This window comes from Micromys minutus (assembly GCF_963924665.1).
Source record: "Micromys minutus genome assembly, chromosome: 7".
In the NCBI taxonomy this organism is placed as follows: Eukaryota; Metazoa; Chordata; class Mammalia; order Rodentia; family Muridae; genus Micromys; species Micromys minutus.
In genome coordinates this window covers 71,217,025-71,239,859 of record NC_137976.1, presented here as the reverse complement: position 1 = coordinate 71,239,859, position 22,835 = coordinate 71,217,025, and the positions used below count along the sequence as shown (strand labels likewise).

Here is a 22,835-nt window from a genome sequence, read left to right as displayed (position 1 = left end):
TCTCATGGAAGATTTTCCTCAACTGAAGCTACTTTCTCTGTAATAACTCCAGCTTGTGTCAAGTTGACACAATACCAGTCAGTACAAAAACATTTAAAAAATATATTTGTATTAGCAATCAAAACATGCTCAATAAATCAAACAAAAGACAGGATAGCCCTTCAAGAAGAATTTTTATACTTTATTAAAAGGAACAGAACAATAATTCAGAGTAACAGTCAAAGAGGCTCAGTATAGTTGTAAATGCCAGTTCTCCCTAAATTAAAACTGACTTGCAGATAAAGTGCCGAGACTGACAGCTCTTGTGTGGACAGGGCGTGGCACAGCTTGTACTTTTTGAGACTAAGGATGATCAGAGACCTAATGAGCACATCAGAGGCCATGGCCATATTCTTCACCAGACCCTAAGAAGGGTGTCAGTTCACTAGCGAAAGACAAAGCCCACCAAGGATAAAGTGGCTTCATGGGCCATGGTCATACCCAGATTATTTCAGATACCCACTTGATAAGAAACCAAGTTTGATTATTCTCTTTTAGTTTGGGCTTGATAATTAGAAAACAAGTTTGAAGGGAATTAAGTAGGCGTGGAGGCGTTAGAAAAAGTAAGGATTCAATACTGGTCAAGTGTGACTGCTGTTAATTACTGCTGGGATTTTAATCTTATCTTAAGCAGGGCCTCATTAGTAGTTGTTAAGATTTTTAATGTGTATATGTGTTTTGTCTTCATGTATGTATGAACACGTGTGTGCGCACACAGGTCAGAAGAGGGAATCGAATGCCTTAGAATTGGATTAGAGACAGTTGGGAGCCGTCCTGTGGGTACTGGAGCTCACAGATCCTCTGGAAGAGCAGCCGGTGCTCTTAAGTGCTGAGACATTACTCTCCTCAGTTATTAGCTTTGAGGGTCTTAGTTTATTATCATTGTGTGTATGTTCGTCATTTTTGTATGTATGGACTTTATGTCATGACACGAGTGTGGAGATCAGGGCTTCATTTTAAGTAGGATTCTGGAATCAAATTCAGATCGTCAGAATTTTGTCGCAAGCACTTCCCCCCACTGAGCCATCTCACCAGCACAAATGATTAGATTTTTGAAGGAAGAAACTCATCTCTCTCTCTTTCTTTTACAGGTATATACCTCCAGATAAGCGGGAAGAAAATGACCAGTCAACCCATAAGTGGATGGTGTATGTCCGAGGGTCGCGTAGAGAGCCCAGCATTAATCACTTTGTCAAGAAAGTTTGGTTCTTCCTTCATCCTAGCTATAAACCAAACGATCTTGTGGAAGTTAGGTGAGCACACCTAAGATTTACTGAGTTTAAGAAAAGTGAATAACTTCGTAACTTTAGGGATGTTTGTACTGTTAATTAGTTGCTCAGAACCCATTCTCTGTCATTAGATAGCTTTTGCTGTGGTTTCCCTCTGCAGAGTTTTTTTAACTGACCCTGTCACCTCCTGTCCATTGTTCCTGTGCTGTGCTGGTAGCCTTTGAAGGACTAGTTCATGCACAGCATTTTCCCATTACAGAATGTTTGTACTGCCCCATAATGTCACTGTTTGAGATGTAGTCCTCGTGGTGTTTCCTCTCACACAGACTTACCTAGTGCAGTCATTTTGGGGAGAGGGGATGGTTGTTTGTACAGGCTGATGGTTGTATGTATATGTTTTTAGGTGCATTCTTAACATTTCTATGTGATCTTAGCAGTTCCTAAACACCCTTACTATCTAGTGCTTTATTGTTAGTGTCAGTGAAATTTCCCATATCCCTGTATGGCACAGAGCATTCTATTCATGGCCCATGCTGAACTATTTAGGTTTCGCTCTGACTCTCTGTCTCTGTCCCCTCCCCCACCCTCATGGTATTGGTCTAGGAAGGAGTGTTTTCCTTTTGTATCTGTGGTTTCTGGACCATCTTTCCTCTTTCCTTAAAAATACCTCAGTCCAGCAGAGTGGTGGTGAAGAATGCCTTTAATCACAGCACTTGAGAGGCAGGAGGAACTCTTTAAGTTTGAGGCCAGCTTGGTCCACAGAGCTAGTTCCAGGAGAGGCAAAGCCACAAGAAACCCTGTCTCCAAAAACAAAACTTCAGTCCTGTTGCAGTCCTTCCTGCCTGCCTCCTCTTCAATGTGTCTTTGAAAACCAGCTGTAGAACCTTGTTACTGCTGTTGCTCTTCTCCACTAGAACTATCTCGTCTTTGGGTATATGCTCAGAATGGAAATATTCCCAACTTTCTGAGAAACCACCAAAATTGAATTCCAAAGCAATTGTGCCAGATTGCACTCCCATCAGCATTGGAGGAGTGTTACTGGATATACTAGTCTGGGCTGGTACCTGTGGTCTTTAGAGTCTGCAGGACATTTGTCAAAACCCTTCTGGCTTTTAGAGTCTGTTGGGAAGTTGGGTTCATTCTGATAGCTCCACCTCTGTGTTACTTACTCCTTTCCCTTTAATATTCTCTGTTCTGTATATTTAGTGTCTTCACTATTACACGACAAGGGGACTTTCTTTTCTGGTCTAATCTATTTAGTGTTCTGTGAGCTTCTTGTGTCTTTATAGGCATGCCCTTCTTTACATTTGAAATTTTACTTTACACACATGCACAAAATACAAGCTTTTTAAAAAGCGTTTAAGAATATTGAATGGCTTCTAGGGAAACAGCAGAGGTTGACATCTGATACCCACGTGTGCACACATGCACAGATAAATGTAGACTTGACATTCCATGTGGGTCCTGATGAGTGAACCTGATTGTCAAGCTTGGATTAGTTTTCCTGACTGTATGCTTCTGCCGCTTACATTCGAGGACACTGCCAGGTGTGGTGGTGCACATCTTTAATTCCAGCACTCAGATGCAAAGGCAGGTTGTGTTCAAGGCCAGCCTGGTGTAAACAGTGAATTCTAGAACAGCTAGAAGTACAGTGAGACTCTTGTCTCAAAACTGAAATAGGGAGAGATCACTCGCTCTGTTTTTAGGCAAGTTTTAATAATTTATAAGTGTCTCCCGTGTTAGACTCTGAGCTCCCTTTCTCTTCTAGTGTTTAACATAGGGTCTTATGGTCCTCTTGCTTCTCTCTCCCAACAGGTGATGTGTCGGGTAGTGTGTGTGCTGGGGCAGGGGTGTCATCAAGACCAGAGTTTCATGTATGCTAAAAAAGCACTCTCCCCATCTAAGTCTTTCTTTTTTGAGATATAGACTCACTGCATAGTTATAACTGGCCTAGAACTCTGCTGCTGCCTTTGTTCCTCTGTCCCTCTGCCTCAGATTAAAGAAGCCACACCCAGTCTTGGCTTTGCACTTTTTGATGTTTGTGATCTCTTATTAATAGCAGTATCCCCAAGATCTAACATGGTTCTGCTTGCCGGGAAGCTTTAAATTATACTGATCAGAGGCCTTTCTGTGAGTTCTTTTTTTCAGGGGATAGGGGTTCAGACAGGGCCTTGCTATGTAACGCTGTAACTACATATGCCAAATGTGGGGTGGTCCTCTTGTCTCAGCCTCCCACATGCTGGAATTATAGGTGTACACTTCTAACTGCTGAAAAGAAAACCCATCTGTGCCTTGGCACCAGATATAATCATAATGCTTCTTTTCTAGTAGATTTCAAATATTTGAGAGGTTCGTGAGTCTCTCTGTTGTCTTTTTTCAGATGTCATATGTGTGTGTGTGTGTGTGTGTGTGTGTGTGTGTGTGTGTGTGTGTGTGTGTGTGTGTGTGTGTTGTGCTCCCTATTGTCAAGTCATCGTCACAGATGTGCTCCGGCCTGGCTGTATTCCTCTTAAATGTTAGGAGACTTAACATTCCAGGCTCGGGAGTGTGGAAAGTAGGCTAATAAAATTAGCCTGTGTCTTGGCTTTAGCTATGACTTAGAATCGTTTCTACAGGATTCCAGCAGTTGCTTGTACCTGGTGTCAGAATTAATTGGATGTGAATTAATTTGATGTAATTTGATACAGCTGCTGAGGAACTCCAGTTAATTTTTTATTTTATTTTATTTTTTTGTTAGTCAGGGCCCAAATGTGTTTCTCATAATGAACATATCTTATCACATCACTTGATGAGGAGTACGGGTCTCTTCTTCTGTAGGAGCCATGGGTTTCTTACTTGTCATGACTACCTCTGTCCAACTTCCTAAGAGCTGTGTGAATGAACTTTCTTAAGCTGAGTGTGTTGGACTCCAGGCTTTCTGTGGAGACTACAGAAACGAATGCCTGGTCCCTTCATTTGGGGAGTTTAATCGAGTGTCCCTAGCCTCAGTGCATATGAGACTAAAGTGTGATACCAGTCTGACAACAGCTTACCATGCTGTTGTGCACCCAGAGGAGGACTGGGTAGTGAGGAGGCCTGCCACCATGGGCACCGGAGCTAGCCTGTGGTAAAAGCATGTTCAGGCTGGGCTTGCGTTTGAATCGTGGTTTACCGCTTGCTTACTGTGTGGCCTTGCAGCTTAGTTAAACTGTGCCTCAGGATGGTGCTTCATGAAGTTGAACATTGGCCAGGTTAGTAGATCCTAAAGGTTCAGAGCAGTATTTGTGTTGAGGAAATACTCTGACTGTTTGCCACTGGCACTGTGGAAATCATAAGTGCTCATCCTAGGAAGAACTTGGAAGCATTCGTTCTTTGAAACTCTTCCCTATAGAGGAGTGATTTATTTATTCTTTGTGATTGCACATCTACAGCTTTCATGCAGCAGATAAACCTCCTCTGCCTCTGCCATGGCCTCTCTACTGCTTCATTTATTTACATGAGCCATGTTCAGCTGAAACCGTCAATAAGTTGTGCTTCCTGATCACTGTAAGAACTGAAAGACTGGTTGGCCACTGATAAGGTTCAACAGAATGGATATAAACCTGTAGTGTGCCTAGTGTTAAAGCCATGGAGGAGGAGAACACAGATGTAAGGCCGACACAAAACCAGACCCAGAAACTTGTCTGCGTGTATGACATCTTTGCCCTTAGAGATTCTGTTCTTCTGGCAAACATATGGAGCCTAGAGGATCTCTAGTTTTGTTGTAGTCTGGTGTTGGGGTCCAGCCTCGACACAGGATCGAAGTTCTCAGCTGGAAGCAGGGATATTTGGAAGATACATAATAAGTAAACACAGACTACTTTTTGGGTATGTCTTAGTCAAGGTTTCTATTCCTGAACAAAACATCATGACCAAGAGGCAAGTTGGGGAGGAAAGGGTTTATTCAGCTCACACTTCCACATTGCTGTTCATCACCAAAGGAAGTCAGGACTGGAACTCAAACAGGTCAGGAAGCAAGAGCTGATGTAGAGGCCATGGAGGGATGTCACTTTCTGCCTTGCTTCCCCTGGCTTTGCTCAGCCTGCTTTCTTATAGAACCCAGGTCTAACAGCCCAGGGATGGCACCACCTACAGTGGGCTGTCCCCCCCTTGATCACTGGTTGAGAAAATGTCTTACAGCTGGACCTCATGGATGCATTTCCTCAACTGAGGCTCCTTTCTCTGTGATAACTCCAGCTTGTGTCAAGCTGACACAAAACCAGCCAGTACAGGGTACAAACTGACAGGCAAATTTTCAAGGCTTAACATCCTCCCCTCTCCCACCCCCCAGCTTGAGGCTGCACACTGCATTCTCTTGTACACTGCTTTTCTCCTATGTGCTTTTCTTTTCTTGAACTCCCCACGATCCTGTACTCCTGTTTTTTCCCCTTTCACTCTCTCACACACTCTTCATACACACCTCACACACACACCACATGCCCTCTCCTTTAACTCAGACACACACTCTCCACACACACCTCACATTCTCCCTTCACTCACTCTTCACATGCTCTTCTCATGCTCTCTCTCTCTCACACACACACACACACTCACGCTCTTGCCTTTCTCTTGCCCCAGTCTCTTATTGATACTCCAAAAGCAGTTAGAAAAAATGATATTGTATAATCATTGCCAAATCAAATTCAAAAGAATAACCACATCCGACAAAGAATTAATAAAAATTGTTCCCTAAAGTTTAAAGTTTTCATTATTCCCAGGCCTATGGCCAAAATAATAATAATAATTGCAAACATCATTATTTAAACTTTAACTTTTAACTTACTACACTTCAGAGCTCAGAGCTCCGATGTCAGCTACTTGCACTTCCCTGTGAAGCTCTAATGATAAATGATGTGGGCAGATCTGCCAGGCAGTGGCCAGAGAGAGTCAAGTTCACCCTTAACTCAGCAGCTCCGCCAGCTCTGTTCCTGTACGTTGCACACAGTGACTCTCCTAAGAACCCCACTATTTTGACGTAGTTTTAGTGGTGTATAATTTTATGCATCTGTTCTTATCCAGGAGCCACTCTTCAATGATGTGCAAAACTTACTTCATAACTTCAATAACTTTTTCCTTTCTTGGGGTCCCAATGTTGGCTCTAATTCATTTTCTAATAATTTCTTCAAACTTTTTGTCCAAGTTCAGCATTAATCTGGAACTACTGTTGTGCAGTTATTATATTGTTTCCAAGATGAGAACATACAGCTTCCATCTGGGCCATTAGGACTGTGCTGGGCTGTGCCCTGTGCCTCAATTTCCAGTTGTATAAGAATCACTACATCAAGGAACATCTAGTTTCACAGAGTCCACCAGAGCTGGAGAAAGAAATAAGAAAATCAGATATAATAGAATAATTATGCACACCAAGGCCAACTGAAAAGCAGGTATGAGCACAAATGAGACCTACACAGCCGTTGTCCAGGGCTAAGGTTAGGAGAAGTGGGAACAGTTGTTTTTTTACAAAGAGCTTCCTCGGGCTATACGGCGGGCAGGTCCCTGTCACCGTCTGCCGTCGGTTACTTACTAGTTTCCTACAAGGTGGAGTCACTGACTCAGGTGTAGAGGACTGATCTCGCTGTCATTAGGGTGGGTGTTTTCTCTCCTTCCCAGGCTGCCCTTGAATTCAGGACTTCTGTCTCAGATCCTTGTTTCTGGATCTGCTTGTTGGTTCTCATCTCTTAGGCTCCGCTCAGGTTCTGCTGTGCTCCAAGACTCAGACCTAACTGAGTTCGTCTTAGTTTTCCAAAAGCTTATCCCACAGAGAGTGCATTCCTCCCAGTCTCCGCATCTAATTACAGTGATTCTGATTCAAAGATTCATAGGTGTTTTTAGTTTGCAAACGTGTAACAGTATAGTCTGAATACATCAAGATCTCAATTAAATTTCTAAATTTTTTTATTATGGAACATTTTGCATGTACACAAAAGCAAAGACTATAATGAACCTCCGTGTGCCAGATCAGTTAGCGACACTTTGTCTGCCATTCGTTCCCCTTCTTTCTTCATAAGTTATGTCGTGACTGAATAGTCTTTAGTCTGTTAGCATTCAAATATACATTTCTCTAAGATTCAGCCCCTATGTGGGGAAAATCACACTGAACAGCTTGCTTTTTTTTTTTTTAAATGAAGTCCTTTTAGCAGATAACACCAGCTCAGTCACCACTTTTAGATTGAACATGATTATGATTTATTTGAGTTTCAGGTGTACGTCTCGCATCCTGTACCTGTCAGATGATAGTCTGACACTGGAGTGTCACAGTTACACACTAATTCCATTTAAGGAATAACTTTGGATTGTACAGATTGACCTCTATTCATAACCATTCACTAATAAAAAGTTTTACATAGACTTGAGTTACAGTTTTATTAGCAGTATGTGTGTGTGTGTGTGTGTGTGTGTGTGTGTGTGTAACTAAACATGTTGATTGATTTAGCATCTCATGTAGAAGCCTAATTGGTTTTTTGGAAAGACGTGAATTTCTCTTTTGTCTCTTAGGAAAACTTTTTTAGAATGAGAGTATAAACACAGGTGAATGTGTAAAATTCTGCTTTTCCCTAGAGAGCCCCCCTTTCATCTGACTAGAAGAGGCTGGGGTGAGTTTCCTGTCAGAGTGCAAGTTCACTTTAAGGACAGCCAGAACAAGCGGATAGACATCATACACAATCTGAAGGTACTGCAGCCGAGCCTGGCTCCCAACAACAGTGTCTGTTTGCATTACCTGTTCTGACCCCAGGACCGTGGCTTCAGACGGTGGAGGCAGGGCAATCCTTTGAGCACGTGATGCTCACGGCTGCAGCTGCTTGACACTGTATGCTCTTTAAAGGTTGAACTAACTTCAGGTAAAGAAGAGTCCATTCTATCAAACACATCATTAATATGTGGCTTGAGACCCTGTTACTCCAGCCTTTCTCTTTTATTTAATTTTTTAGTATGGAAGTCAGGTACTTTGTGTTGTTCAGTCCCTAACACTGCATGTACAAGCATCACACAAAATACATACATAAAGACTAAGGTGAGTGGACATGTTGGCAATAATGCTTTATGTGTAATAGTTTAAATGGAGACCCTTCATTGGTCCTATACTACCCATGTAGTTGGTTTGGAGCCGTTATAATTCATATCTATTAATACGTTCTTTACAACTATATATGTAGAAACGTGACTACTGCTGTAGTGCGTGAAGGCACAGTATTGGCACTGAGTGCAGGAGAATCTGAGCATGGACAGGTCTGTTCAGTGAGAACGATGCCAGGCTCCATCCCCAGACTAAGAAAAAATAAAAGTTCCTAGAGTCCTGATGTAGCATAGGAATGGTCGAGCACTTGACTAGTATGTGCAAGAAATTCTCAGTACCACATATAGAAAAATGATCCGTGAATTTTTAAAGGTTAAAACAAATAATTTCAAAACGATGAATTAATTGTAATAATAATATTATGGCCAGTTTTTCTGCTCCTTTTTGTTTGCTTTGTGCTTTGTGTTTGTTTTTAAATTTACTTTTACAAACATAATAAATACATGTAAATATTATCATTGGAAGACCATCATTCTCAAAGTTATTCTTGATTCTTTGTAGTAATATTATATGCAGTTACAATTTAATTCTAACAGTGTGCTTTCCCCAAATCACCCTTCTTTTGTGATTATCATTTGATAATTTGATTATCATTTGTGTTCGCCCTCGTTTCTCTGTTGTACAAATGTACCTGTTTCAGTCCCAAGATCCTCCTGTGGATGATGGACAGCAAACACTGTTTGTTCCCCTGTTGATGTCTCCCTGAGATTAGAGGGGACGGGAAGAATCTTTAAAGAGCTTGGTGGGGGGGGCTTTGACCAGAAGGGCAGACACTGTTTCTTGCAGGAAGGTCTTGAATGGTTTTTGGGTTTTAAAAACCAATGTACGTTTATTTTTTACATATGAGTGTTTTACCTACATGTATGTATGTGCATGACATGTTTGCCTAGTGTCCACAGAGATCAGAAAAGGCATGAGATCTCCTGAAACTGGAGTAACAGAGTTGCAAGCTGCCATGTGGTGTGGGGAACAGAACCCAAGTCTCTACAAGAGTTCAGTAATCTTAACCGTTGAGCCAGTTCTCCAGCCCTGGTTCTGCTTTCTTTGCTCACTGCATATGCCATCTTATATGGCAGTGCACCTGCCCTAGTTCATCAAGTAAGGCGCCTGTTTACATAGTTCTCACCTGTTAGGTTTTTTATAGAGACACTTACTTCCATCTTTAGGGGACAGACTTCCCCCATCCTCAGGAGGATACAGAAGAGACTGTCACTTCTACCATATAGGTCCTGATTTCCTCCTTCTAGTGCCCCAACCATGCTGTCAGCGTGTGGCCTTGAACTGCCAGAACAACCTCCCATGCCACTGTCTTTGTCCAGGGCATTGGTGACTCTTCTAATAAGCTTGTTTCCCTGTGTCTCGCTGAAGCCACATCTGAAATCTGTGCTACTATTAAACTTCAGAGCACCAGAGTATGGTGGGCTGAGGGGTCTGGCCTGTGTGAGCTACTGCACAGCTTCCCTGCTTCGCAGTCTTAGGCCCTTAAAGCCCATGCGTACTGTTCTACCCAGATTCACGTAGTCTTGTGTATTTTTGTTTCTCTGCCCAATTTACTGTTTTTCTTTTTAGTCTTACTGTACAGTGTTTGTACTGATAAGCTATCAAAATTACTATTTTTATCATGGGATATAAGTTGAGATGCTATAGTAGTAAGAATTTTAATGTAATTGTAAACTCTTGTTAGTTTCATTCCCTCAGTTTTCATTGCCTTAAAAATAAATTTGTGGTACTAATGTATTCGGGTATTTAATGTTAGCCGTTCCTCTTAAATTCTCATTCATAACTTTCCAGTCTTGCTTTGTAACTACACATTATATGTAATTGCATCCTAGCATTGCATGTGTATTTCTGTAGCCTGCCATTTGAAATATTTTCATACAACTATTAACTCCTCTCAGTGCTACCTAATACTGTGCAAATTGGTCTGATGTGATTTAGTGAAGCATTCTCTTTTGGTTTGTGGTTATATTTAAGGCTGTGGAAAACCTGTGTGAAGCCTCATTTTCAGATTGTCCTTAGAGTAGGTTTTTGATTAAATTTTGGATTTACTCAGATTTTCCCTGTAGTACTGGGGATCGCCTTGCAGTGAACTGGTGTTAGATGCTCATGTTCAGAGTGAAGTCTAATATTTCCCCTTTATCTTTGAATAGCTGGATAGAACCTACACTGGCTTACAGACCCTGGGTGCAGAGACGGTAGGTACCATTGCTCAGCCCTGTCTGGGGGAAGGTGTTGTGCTATTTTGAGTGAGTGTGCGTGGGGGGGGGGCGCGTGTGTGTGTGTACATGCATGCGTGTGTATGTGTGTGGAGGAGCATATGTGTACGCTGTGCCCAGTTCACATGTATAATACAGGGTCACACCCCATAGCCTAGGCTCACCTCAAATCTAAACTTTCTACCCCAGCCTTTTGAGTGCTAGGACTTGTAACCACCCAAGCTGACTTTATTTTTTTTTTTTTTTTTGGAGTTGATTTTTTTTCAGCCACCCCTCCCAGTGTATTTTTCTCTTTCTCTCTCTTCCTTCTTTTTTTTTCTAATTGTTGTTTAAAATGTGACAAAAATTTTAGGATTTGAACCATTTCCAACATGTAAGTCAGTGTTGTGAAATATGTTCACAGTGATGTCAGCTCAGCCATCCTGAGCTTTTCTCATCTTATAACTTTATACCTACGAAGTTACCACTGCCACTTACCTTTCTGTCCTGTGAGCTTGCCCTCTTTACGTGATCGGATTCATGGAGCGTTTGGCTTCCTTTAACTACCTTCTTGTGGGGCATGCAGTATCTTCAGGCTTTGGCCATGTTGTATAAAGGCATTAGAATTTATCCCCCCCTTTTAAGATTTATATTTTTTATTTGTATGAGCATTCTATCTGCATGCATATATCAATGACATGTGTGCCTAGTTAGCCTTGGGGCCAGGTTGAGGGTGTTGGATCCCCTAGAACTAAAATTAAAGATACTTTGAGCCACCATGTGGGTGCTGGGACCTGAAGAAAGGTCCTATGCAAGAGCAACAGAAGCTTTTTATTTTAAGATTTACTTTCCTTTTAATCTTGTATATGTTTGTATCTGAATATGTGCCGTGTGTGTATGGGTTCCCACAGAGGCCAGAAGATTCAGTCCTCTGAAGCTGGAGTTATAGGTGGTTGTGAGCCACCTGACGTGGGTCCTGGGAGTTAACTCTGGAAGAGTAATACCTGTGTTAACCACTGAGCCATCTTTCCAGCTCCTTAAGCCTTTTAAATTTGTATTTATATATGTGAATGTTTTGCCTTCATGTATGTGCACCACATGTATGAAGAAGGCATCAGATCCCTTGGAACAACTCAAAATTGTTAACTAACGTTTGAGAGAGATCCAGTGATCTGCAAGAGCAGTAAGCACTCCTAGCCAGTGGGTCATCTCCTGCCCTCCCTTTCAGACTAAATTTTACTGTTTGTATGTGCACATTTTGCTTGTTTTTCATGTGTTTGTGAACACTTGGTGGAATCTGCTTTTGGTTGCTGTAATAATGGCGATGTGAATAGGGGCTTACATATACTATCTGGTTTCCCAGAAGTGAGAGTGTCTTATGATAATGCTGTTTTCAGTATTTTGAGTGAGCGCTATAGTATTTCCTATAGCATCTTACTATGGAATTTTATATTGCCTCCACAAGTATGGGGTCTAGATTGTCCACATCCTTATTAATACTTGCTATTTTTCTGCTTTTAATTAATAGGTAGTTACTATTATAGTTGTAAAGTAGTTGGCATTTTAAAATTATTAGCAGTATCAAGCATTATTTTTATGGGCTTGTTAGTATTTTTTTTTTTTTTTGCAAGAAATGTCTGTTCAAATCCTTTGCCCAGGATAATGACTTAGTCTCTGTTCCACTGCTGTGCTAAAGGCCATGACCAGAGCAGCTGTGTATGTGCATGAGCATCTGTGTTCATGTGTGCAGGAAAATGTCCCATTCTGAGTCTCTCAGATGGCTTAGGAGGTTAGAAATGCTGCCCCTAGACTAGAACACATGGAGCTAGGGGAGGACTAACATTTGCAGGTTGCTCTCTGCCTTCCACATGCACACAACTGAATAAATTAGAAAAGAAAATAAAAGGAAAAAAACCCTACTGTCTTAATTTTTAAAAGGGATTTATTATTTTATATGTATGAGTATTTTACCTGCACATATCCGTACATATCACATTCCTACCCAGTGCCTGAGGAGGTCAGAAAATACTTTTTTTTGCCTTACGATTCGAGTTAGTTACAGATGGTTGTGAGCTGCTATGTGGATGGTAGGAATTAAACCCAGATCTTCTGGAAGAGTAATCAGTGCTCTTAAACTGCTGAACCATCTCTCCAGCCTCAAAAATCAGAGTCTTATTCATCCTTGGTTGTAGAATTTTTCTTTCTTTCTTTCTTTCTTTCTTTCTTTCTTTCTTTCTTTCTTTCTTTCTTTCTTTCTTTTAATTAGATACTCTCTGTATTTACATTTGAAATGTCATCCCCTCCCTTCCCCCATCCTGCTCTCATTCCCCCCAGGTTGTGGGATTTTTACCTGTGCTTTTACTGAGCTAAATGCTGAGTCAGGGTCGAGGTCCCTGGGTTTTCCTCTGAGAGCTTCCTGCTTTAGCACAGGGCTTGTGTGTGGCAGCCAGGGGACCACTTCTAGGACTTGGTCCTCTCCTTCCACTCTGGGTTCTGAGAATGGAACTCAGCTCATTAGTTTTGGTGGCAAGACCTTTACCCACTGAGCCATTCTCTTGGCCCATTTTGAGCTCTGATGTGTAGGTCTTTAGTTAACTTTGTCACACTGCAAGTTCCAGTTTCATTGGTAAGTGGTTGCCCAGTCTCCTTGCTCCACTGACTGAAAGGACCAGCCTTTTTATTTCAGAGTGATTGACACTTCTGTTAAAGATAACTTGGTATGCCTGTAATTTATTCTGTTGATCCAGGTGTCTGTTTTATTGTTTCAAATACTGTTTAATGACTAATGCTTTGTAATAAGTTTTGGAACTCAGAAAATGTAAGGCCTCCAGTTGTATTCTCTACCCTTGTGCTTTGTATTTATGGTATATCTGTAGTCAGCATTATAATCATCAGCTAGCTAAATGTCCAGTTTATGATATCAGAAGATATTAAGTACCTTCAGTATGCTTTCACTGGTCAGATAATAGGATTAAAGAGATGACTAAGATAATTTTTACTCTTGAAGAGTTACTCTAGATGTTGTTGAGCATAAGGATAGTGACTCAGTCTCTTGCTATGTTAAAGGCCATGACAGAGCAACTTGGAGAGGAAGGACTTACTTTATCTAACAGTTCCCACGTCATAGTTCAGTGGTTCTCAACCTTCCTGCTGCAACCCTCTAATGTAGCTCCTCACGTTGTGGTGCTTCCAACCATAAAATTATTTTCATCGATACTGCATGACTATTTTTGCTACTGTTGTGAATCATAATGTAAACATCTGCTATTAAGATGGCTTTGCAACCCCTGTGAAAGGGTCACTTGACTCACCGTACGGTTGCAGCCACAGGTTAAGGACCACTGTCACAGCTCATTGCTGAAGAAAGTTAGAGCAGGAGCGCAAGCAAAACTGGGAATCGGGAACTTAAGGAGGAACCAGGGAGGCATAGTGTTTCCAACTGTGTCCTTCCTGGTGCTCAGCCTATTTCCTGGGACTACTTAGAACTTCCAGCCCAGGGGCAGCACCTCCTATAGTGGGCTGAGCCCTTTGACGTCAGTTAAGGATCCAGAAGATGTTCCACAGACTTTCCCAGTTGAGGTTCCTCTTCCCAGGTGACCCCAGCTTATATTAAGTTAGCAAAAAGTAGCCAGCACAGACAACACTAAACACAAAAGCGAATCAGACAATTTCAGTTTCAGCTACAAATAAGTGCAGTGAGGAAGACTGGCCGGTGAACGGGGAGCTTACATTAAGTCACGGTGGACAGGGAAAGTCTTTCCGAGAGGGTGACGCTTCAGATGTCCTGGTAGGAAGGTGGCCATGGGGCAGGAAGGATGTTCTAAGCAATAGAAGCAATAAATGGAAAGACGGGCACTGAGGTGTCTGTGTGGTAAGTCTGTAGAAATGTGGGCAGAACATGAGAACCTGAGCGTCACACTGAAGGACTCACGGCCCCATTTGTCAGAACATGAGAACCTGAGCGTCACACTGAAGGACTCACGGCCCCATTTGTTCCACAACCGTAGGTAGTGGATGTTGAGCTTCATCGGCACTCGCTCGGTGAAGACTATGTTTACCCTCAGTCCTCGGAATCAGACATCTCTGATGCCCCTCCTCCAACCTTGACGATCCCAGCCCCAGTGAAGGCCTCACCGGTGGCGCGGTCCCCCGAGCCAGCATCCGCTGCCCCTGGGGGAGAAGGTAATGCTGTCCTCTTTGTTGAGAGGATCACTCTGGGCATTTTTCTCATGTGTGAATATCTGACTTCTGCTTTTAGCAGCTCGAAATAAATGAAAACTTGTTTTCATAAACGGGCATTCAGTTCTACTATGAAAATAGCTAAACTTATGCTCTTCTTGGTAATAAGTTTTTTACAAATTTCTACATTTTAGAAGGATGAATGGTCATAATAATCATTGAATTTTTATCATTTTAAACATTTTGTTTTTGTTTAATGTGCCTGTGGTTTGGTTGTATGTATGTATGTCTATTCCCCACGTACACACCCAGTGCTCACAGCAACCAGAAGAGGGCGTCAGATCCCCTAGAGCTGGAATTCCAGATGGTTGTGGGCCACCTTGTGGCTGCTGAGAGTCAGTCTCAGGTACTCTGAGTGTCTCAGCTTCTGGGAGACCCCCTAGGGGCACTCAGCCAGTGCTCTTAAAGCAGAGCCATCTCCAGCCCCTACATCACTGACAACTTTCTGGTTCTGGTTCTGTATTTAGTCTTTTGGGGGGAAAAGTAACATTCCATTCAACATCAACATTTTATTGTATTTATGATATTTTATCATTCAATAATATAAATGTGTTAATGTTTTAAGTTTTTTTATCAGTTAATTTCCAGGTAAGCCTGGGACTAGTAACCTGCTTAGGTAAACCTGAGGAGGGCAGAAACACTTGCTCAGCTGTAAGGGGCTTTACATGCAAGCATGAGGACCTGGATTCAGATGCTCAGTCACTATAAAAGCTACATGAAGCAGTATACATCTGTAACCCTTCTTTGGGGGTCCTGAGACAGGAGGCTCTTGGAGCTCACTGGCCAGCCAGTGTAGACAAATTGGTGGGCAACTGAAGAAGGCACCTGCATCAATACACATACACACACACACACACACACACACACACACACACACACACACACCCTGTCTGAAAACTCCTTCAAAGACTCCCTCAGAGGTATTTGTCCTAGTGACTCCAAATCTAGTTGACAATGAGAATCAAGAATCAGAAGTCCACTGTCTGTCACCTTGACTTGCAAATGCATTGATCTTAGATTTTTTTTTTGATATGTGTGAGTATTTGGTTTATGTATGTGCATCATGTGTATGTTTGGTTCTCATGGAGATCAGACCCCCTGGAACTGAAGTTGTAGATGTTTGTGATCCATGATGTGAGTGCTGGGTACTGACTCGGGGTTGTCAAGAGAAAAGTGCTCTTACCTGATAAACCGTCTCTCCAGCTCCAACATTATTGTTGAACCCTTACCATATATCCCTGAAAGGCTTATATTCATCTCAGAATAAAAATGCAGGGGTCCTCACGAGCCTCCAAAGTATATATATATTTTTTTCTTTTGTAGTAATTCATTTTGGGTTTTTGAAACAAGGTTTCTTTGTGCAGCCCTAACTGTCCTGGAACTTCCTCAGTCAACCAGGCTGGCCTCGAACTCACAGAGATCTGCCTGCCTCTGCCTTCCGAGTGCTGTGAGTTTTTAGATTTATTTTGATGTATGTATATCACTCTGTGTGTGCTGTAGGTGTACAGGAGCCCACTAAGGCCAAAAGAGTGTCAGACTTCTTGAAGCTAGAGTTAACAGCAGTTGTGAGCTGCCCAGTGTGGGTATTGACTCAAACTTTGGTCCTCTGCAAGAGAGGCAAGTGCTCTTGACCATTGAGACATCTCTCTAGCCTAATAAATGAGCAAAATTAACAGTTTTAACATTGCTCAGAAGCTCAAATTCAAAGTCTCTTCTAAGACTCAAAGCGGTCTCTTAACTGTACCCTGTAAAATCAAAGGAGAAGTTCCATGTACTTCAAGTATACAGTGGTATAGAGTGAACTCTCATTCCAAACTGAAAGAATGAAGACTTAGCAAAGAAATACTGAACCAGAGTAAGTACCAAATCCTGTAGTTCCATCCCTGTCACCTGAGCTCCAACAGCCCTGAGTCCCATCCATGTCCTATGTCCTGTTTCTAGCACCTGTACCTTTTGGAGTTTGCTTGCTTGTAAAATCAGCACCATCTGCCTGGCTTTGCTGCCAGTTTGAGATGCAACCTGACACCTTTGTCCCATGGCTCCACAGCCTGTGTGGCCTTGAACAGGACTTCTGCAGGCTTTGTCTTTTCAGGTTTTGCAATGAGTTTGCTTCTTTAGCCCTCCACTTGCGGAGTCCCATATTCTAAGCTATATTCCTGTCATCCAGATGCAAGTATGAGGTTATTCTATGGTGTTAGCCTCCTTTACAGTGGCTGCTGCTTTGAAAGCACCTGTTCTGTTTACTGAGTTTGTGCCCTTTAAATCACCAAGCTTACACTTTGTGACTTTGATTTCTCATTGTGCACACACACTGAGTAACACTCGGGACAGCCTGACTGTTGCACTACCTCACGTTTTCCTCTGCCAGTGGACTTAGTCTAGAGTTTAAATTTAGCCTCACGTGTTGGTAGTGGTTTGTTTCAGTTTTGGTGTGTGTTAGCTTACCAGAGTATAGCACAAAGCAGCGTCTAGTCAGTTCTCAGCAGAACCCTTAGTCCCCTCTACAGCCACCGTGAACACAGTCTTTATGCCTGTCAGCACTCTGATCCTCTGTAGTCCCACCAGAACAGCCTTTATGTTAGACTCTGGTCACAGACAGCATCCTAGCCACAGATCCAAACTCTTTCTCATTCTTCCTAAACGCTAGCCCCAAAGGCCTATACCCACATGTTCAAGTTCGTGTTCCTGGAACTTGTCACGGACCAGGGAAATGCTACCACTCACATTCAGAGTGGGACCCCGCTTCTCTGTTAAGCTTCTGGAAATTCCCACAAATACACCGGTGTGTCTTAGTGACCTTAGTCAGGTTGACGAATAAGCTCAACTATCATATCCCTGATTGCTTTACCTAAGTTAGGAGTCTAAGCACAGTTTTATTTTCTACCAAAAATATCTAAGAGCTAATTGATATTTATTTTATGCCAACGATTGTTTTAAGTGGATTTTGAGCTAATATTGAATAATGTGGTAAAAGTTTTATTTCCCATAGCTGGAAGGTGTTTCAGAGTAATTGACTTTATCATCTGTCATTCCATTTCAAACAGGGTTCCCAGACAGCGCTGAAGCTGAGAGACATGGTACATTTTATTCTTTACCATCTTCATTGGAAAGAACTCCCACTAAGGTGACAACAGCACAGAAGGTCACCTTCAGCTCACATGGCAATTCCGCCTTCCAGCCCATCGCATCGAGCTGCAAAATTGTGCCCCAAAGTCAGGTGCCTACTCCCGAGTCCCCTGGCAAGTCCTTTCAGCCCATCACCATGAGCTGTAAGATTGTCTCAGGTATGCAGAGCGTGCCGACTCGTTGGGAAAATACCAGACTATCAAATTGGCCTGGAAATGACTGTGTAGCACAGGCTGGCCAGGAACTCAAAACAGTGCAAGTCATTTATATAAAAAGCATTTCTGAATAGGGTGAAGAAATGAGGCCCAAGGTATTCATTCTAGTTGTTTCCTGGTAAATGTGAAGTTCTGCTGTATTTTAAGATTAGAGTTGAGTTTGGAGAGAAACAGGTCTTTCTAAGGGTTGAGTTGGTGTGGAATTGAATTGTCTTTTATTTTTCTCTAACCGTTGCTAGAAAATTGTTGATCTTATGAATAGTCCTTTTTGCTGAGGGCCTTTATCCTGTGACAGTTTCACATTTATGCTAACCGAAGGACTAATGGGAACATACTTATGTAGGCTGTGCTTCAGGGAAGGCAGGAAGGGACAGTGGAAAGCGTCTAAGCGGGGAAACAGTTCTTTATAATTTTATTTCATATGTATCGATGTTTTAGCTGCCTGCATGTTTGTGTGTCGTGTGTGGAGGTCAGGAGAAGAATCTTATTCCTTGGGATTGAAGTTGCAGGTCATTGTGAACCACCACATGGGTGCTGGGAATTGAATCTGTGTCCTCTGTAAGAGCCCCCAGTGTTCTTAATTGCTGAGCCTTGTCTCCAACCCCTCTGTATAAATTTTAGCCATATTGTTGAGATTTCATAGTGTAAGCTAATGTGTAACTGCAATCATTTATTTAGTTCGGTAATTTCTTTTTTCAAGACAGGGTTTCTCTGTGTGGCCCTGGCTGTCCTGGAACTTGCTCTGTAGACCAGGCTGGCCTCAAATTCACAGAGATCTGGTCTGCCTCTGCCTCCTGAGTGCTGGTTTTAAAGATGTGTGCCACCACTGCCTGGCATGTAACTGTAATAATCTTAAATCATGTGTTCTTCATGCCTCTCACCCAGTTTATGTGTGGTTATATGTGTGTTTGTGTGAATGTTGTTATGACCATTTGCCCAAAACAAGATACTGGCTAAAAGCAATCCCGTAAAATGGATGTGCACCATGAATGCTGAGCAGAAGATCTGAACCTTGCTTGTTGGTATCTCAGTTGGTGACTTACAGATTTATATAAGCATCCTCATTTCTTTCCCACGCGATGCATTCTGTGCTATTCAAAGAGAGAAAGGAGCCTTCGTTAGGGGCAGACACACAGGGACAGATCCAGAGTCATACAACATACAGAGACCGTGGAAGACTAAAAGAAAAGAATTCCAGTCTGGGCTGGTTTTTTGGTCAGTGACACCAAAAGAGAATGCAAAGATTTCTTTCCTCCAACTCAAAAACCCGAGTGCTGAGCACTGGGACTAAAAGCACACGCCACACTGGCCTACGTCACACCTACTGTGCACGCCAGGGGTCTTGTTCAAGTGCAGGCTTACTTTCAGTAGGGGCTAAGGGCGGGCCCAGAGAACATACATTTTTTTGAGACAGTCTCGTTATGTATCTCTAACTGTCCTGGAACTTGGCATGTAGAGCAAGCTAGCTTTAAGCTCAAATAGATCTGCCTGCCTTTGCCACTGGTCTCAGAATTGTTTCTTATTTTTAACTTTTTCCTTTAAAATTTTTATGTGTAGGAGTGTTTTGCCTATACGTATGTCTAGGAACCATATTAGCAGTGCCCATGGAGACCAGGAGAAGGCTTTAGATCCCCTGGAACTGAAACTGCAGACAAGTGTGGGTTGCCATGTGGGTGCTGGGAATTGAACACCCAAGTCCTCAGGGTGAGCAACAAGTCACGAATTCTTAAGTACGGAGCCATGTCTCCAGCCCCAGAATCTGTTTCTAGTTCGTTGCTTAATTGCTGATCCTGGTCATGAAATGATCCTGGTTATCCAAGCACACAGTGTAAACTGAACTACCTGGCCTGTTCCCTCTTCTGGTTAATTACCTTTGTCTTTGGCATCTTCCTACTCACAGTCTGTGTTTATTGTGTTTCTCTCCTTTAATTAACAAAGGTTCTCCAATATCAACCCCAAGTCCATCACCTCTGCCTCGCACACCAACTTCCACTCCAGTTCATTTGAAGCAAGGCACGGCCAGCTCTGCCATCGGCAACCCTCATGCTGTGGATAAGCCTGGGCAGGTTGGCGGAGCCTCCACTCCAAGTACAGGTATGTATACGCACTGCTTATGCCGTCGGAGCGTTGGATCGTTATCAATGATAAAATCCTAGCGTGAGCTCTCCGTCTATAGTACGTAAGTGTATAAATGGAGCCCCATTCTGCTTGTCTAAGGAAGACTCTCTGTGGGTGAAAGTTCAGTGTTCAGGTATTAGAATCCTGTCTGCACTCTCTGTGCCGGCCCGTTACTTCAGCACAGCTGCACAGTGCCTTTCAGGGTTTCTAGTTTCGGTCTTGGTTTTTAATATGCTTTTACTAACATGGTATCCATTTCCTTCATTAACTCATTATTATACAGATGCTCCTTGGTGTAATCTTCCTTGTTAAGGGAACAGTGAAAAGAGAGATCAAACGAAATGAAGGATCTTAAAATAATGAGGTTGTTCCCTCTGCACATTGTTGTAGATAGTGGGCTTCCCACCCCACACGGAGAAAAAAAAACTCTTTTTCCATATAGGTGTTTCTGTTTGTTTGTTTTTTCTTTTTTGGTAGCTTAGCAGTTTTAGAGTGGTTTACATGTAGAAATCATTTGAACTGCTTCCAGCATATTTAGGTATGCTGAGCTGTCTTTGTGGCTATATATTAGTTTTTGGAATCAGCCACACACATAACTCTGAAGAGGCAAGTTTGGTAGGTGTGTTAAGTTATTTTTATCAGCCCTTGAAAGCCATCATATGGCTGTGGGATAACATGGGCAGCTTGGAAACAGGTGCAGTAGAAGTTGGTATTCAGTAGAATGTGTGTGTCTGTGTGTGCTTAGCATTTTAGGGCTTTGAACTTTCAACCTTTAGAAATGAACGGTAAATAACTGGAAACAAAGAATGGGGGGAAATGATTTAAAATTACATCTTGTACCTTTATTTTGTTGATACATAAGTTTTATATCTGTCTTGCCTATCAGGAAGTCCTACAAGCAAGCTCCCAGTGGCCTCTCAGGCTTCCCAAGGAACAGGGTCCCCTATTCCTAAAATTCATGGAAGTAGTTTCCTAACATCTACGGTGAAGGTAAGCTCTCCCTGCTTTATTACACTGCATAAGCCCAGCAGGGGTGCTGCCAACAGCAGCGTTCCATGTTGAAGATCATTTCCTTACTCACTTTCTTCCTGCTGTAGAAGACAGTTCTCAGCACATCTATCAAGTGATTACAGGATTAATTTGAAAGCTCAGTATGGGGAAGAGGCAGTTCTACTTACTTTGTAGAGGGTCCAGCTTTATTAAAAATACTCCTTTAGAAGCTGGAGAAATGGCTCAGCTGTTCAGAGTGCTTGCTGCTCACAGCCACCTGCAACTTCAGCTTCAAAATACCCGATGCCACTTCCAACCTTTGTAGGCACTGCACACACATGTGCAGACGCACAGACACACACACACATTCTCTATAGAAAAATTTTGTCTGGCAGCATGTTTTCTGCTGGTACAGGAGCAACCTTGTCCTCTTTGCACACATAAGCCTTGTTAATTCAAAAGTAATTCTTAACCTCTTCAAAGCAGAGAGTAGTTCGAGATATGACCTTTTCATACGATGACCTATCTGACTTCACATACTGATGAAAAGCTGCTCGGTATTTGGCAAAAACTTCCCTGATTGGCTCCTGTTCACTCAAGATGGCTGTTTTAAGTGGAAGCTTTCTGATGCAGATTCCTGTCTGAGTGGCTCTGAGAATGTAGATCTCTTTAGTGTGTGTCCAACCCAGCATTCAATTTCTCTTACTTAGTTGACAGCGATCACGGACAGTTTTCAGATCAAAATTACTTCTATCTTTTTTTTTTTTTTAAGATTTATTTATTTATTTTTTATTTTGTGTGAGTATACTGCCCCTCCCTTCAGACACACCAGAAGAGGGCATCAGATCCCATTACAGATGGTTGTGAGCCACCATGTGGTTGCTGGGATTTGAACTCAGGACCTCTGGAAGAGCAGTCAGTGCTCTTAACCACTGAGTCATCTCTCCAGCCCCTATTTCTTAATATTTGTTGCTGACATTTTGTTGCATAGACAAGTAGTCGTAACTTTAATTCTTTCCCTTAAAGTTTATTGACAGCACGTTATCTCTAGACCTGGCTTTTGTCTTTTGTAGTGGATTTATCTCACTACTTGTTGCTTTCCATTTCCTATTTCCACCTCAGTTTCTTCGTGTTTGTTTGTTTGTTTTGTGGAAACCTTTCACTGTATAGTCTACACTTGAACTCAGACCCTTCCTGCTTCAACCTCCTAAGACCTAGGATTACCTTTGCTTGTAACATTGTTTTCTTCTCCTTATTCTTTCTTTGAATAATTTATTTTTTAAATGTAAAACTCATTTTACATATATTTGTATTCCAGATATTGAGTGAATTTTTCAAGGCAAGCTGAGAGTAGATAAGAAGGAAACACTAAAACACCACTGTTATTGGTTAGAATGATTTATTTAGTGCCTGTGCTTTAGAATATAAAGCTAAATACAATCTCTATCCTTTACCATCAGATTAGACATATGAACCAGTAAAGAACCAAATGTTAGGAATGGACCAATAGATCGGTTGGTGTTCTGTGACAAGACTTTCTGGGGAGATGCAATGCTCTTATCTACTTACCCCAGATAGGGAGCCAGTGCCA

The 22,835-nt window shown here is 42.2% G+C and overlaps 1 protein-coding gene across 3 annotated transcripts in view; it reads left to right on the top strand.

The window, feature by feature from the left end:
* The window catches only part of YEATS2 (YEATS domain containing 2), an 80,861-nt gene that overhangs the window by 21,664 nt on the left and 36,362 nt on the right, over nucleotides 1-22,835 (top strand). For all 3 annotated transcript variants that reach the window (XM_080919020.1, XM_080919019.1, XM_080919018.1), the window contains 7 exons: nucleotides 1,131-1,292; nucleotides 7,845-7,956; nucleotides 10,512-10,560; nucleotides 14,568-14,738; nucleotides 17,840-18,079; nucleotides 20,075-20,230; nucleotides 21,141-21,244. In XM_080919020.1, coding sequence (XP_080775146.1) covers nucleotides 1,131-1,292; nucleotides 7,845-7,956; nucleotides 10,512-10,560; nucleotides 14,568-14,738; nucleotides 17,840-18,079; nucleotides 20,075-20,230; nucleotides 21,141-21,244 — 994 coding nt within the window. The remainder of the gene's footprint in view (nucleotides 1-1,130; nucleotides 1,293-7,844; nucleotides 7,957-10,511; nucleotides 10,561-14,567; nucleotides 14,739-17,839; nucleotides 18,080-20,074; nucleotides 20,231-21,140; nucleotides 21,245-22,835) is intronic.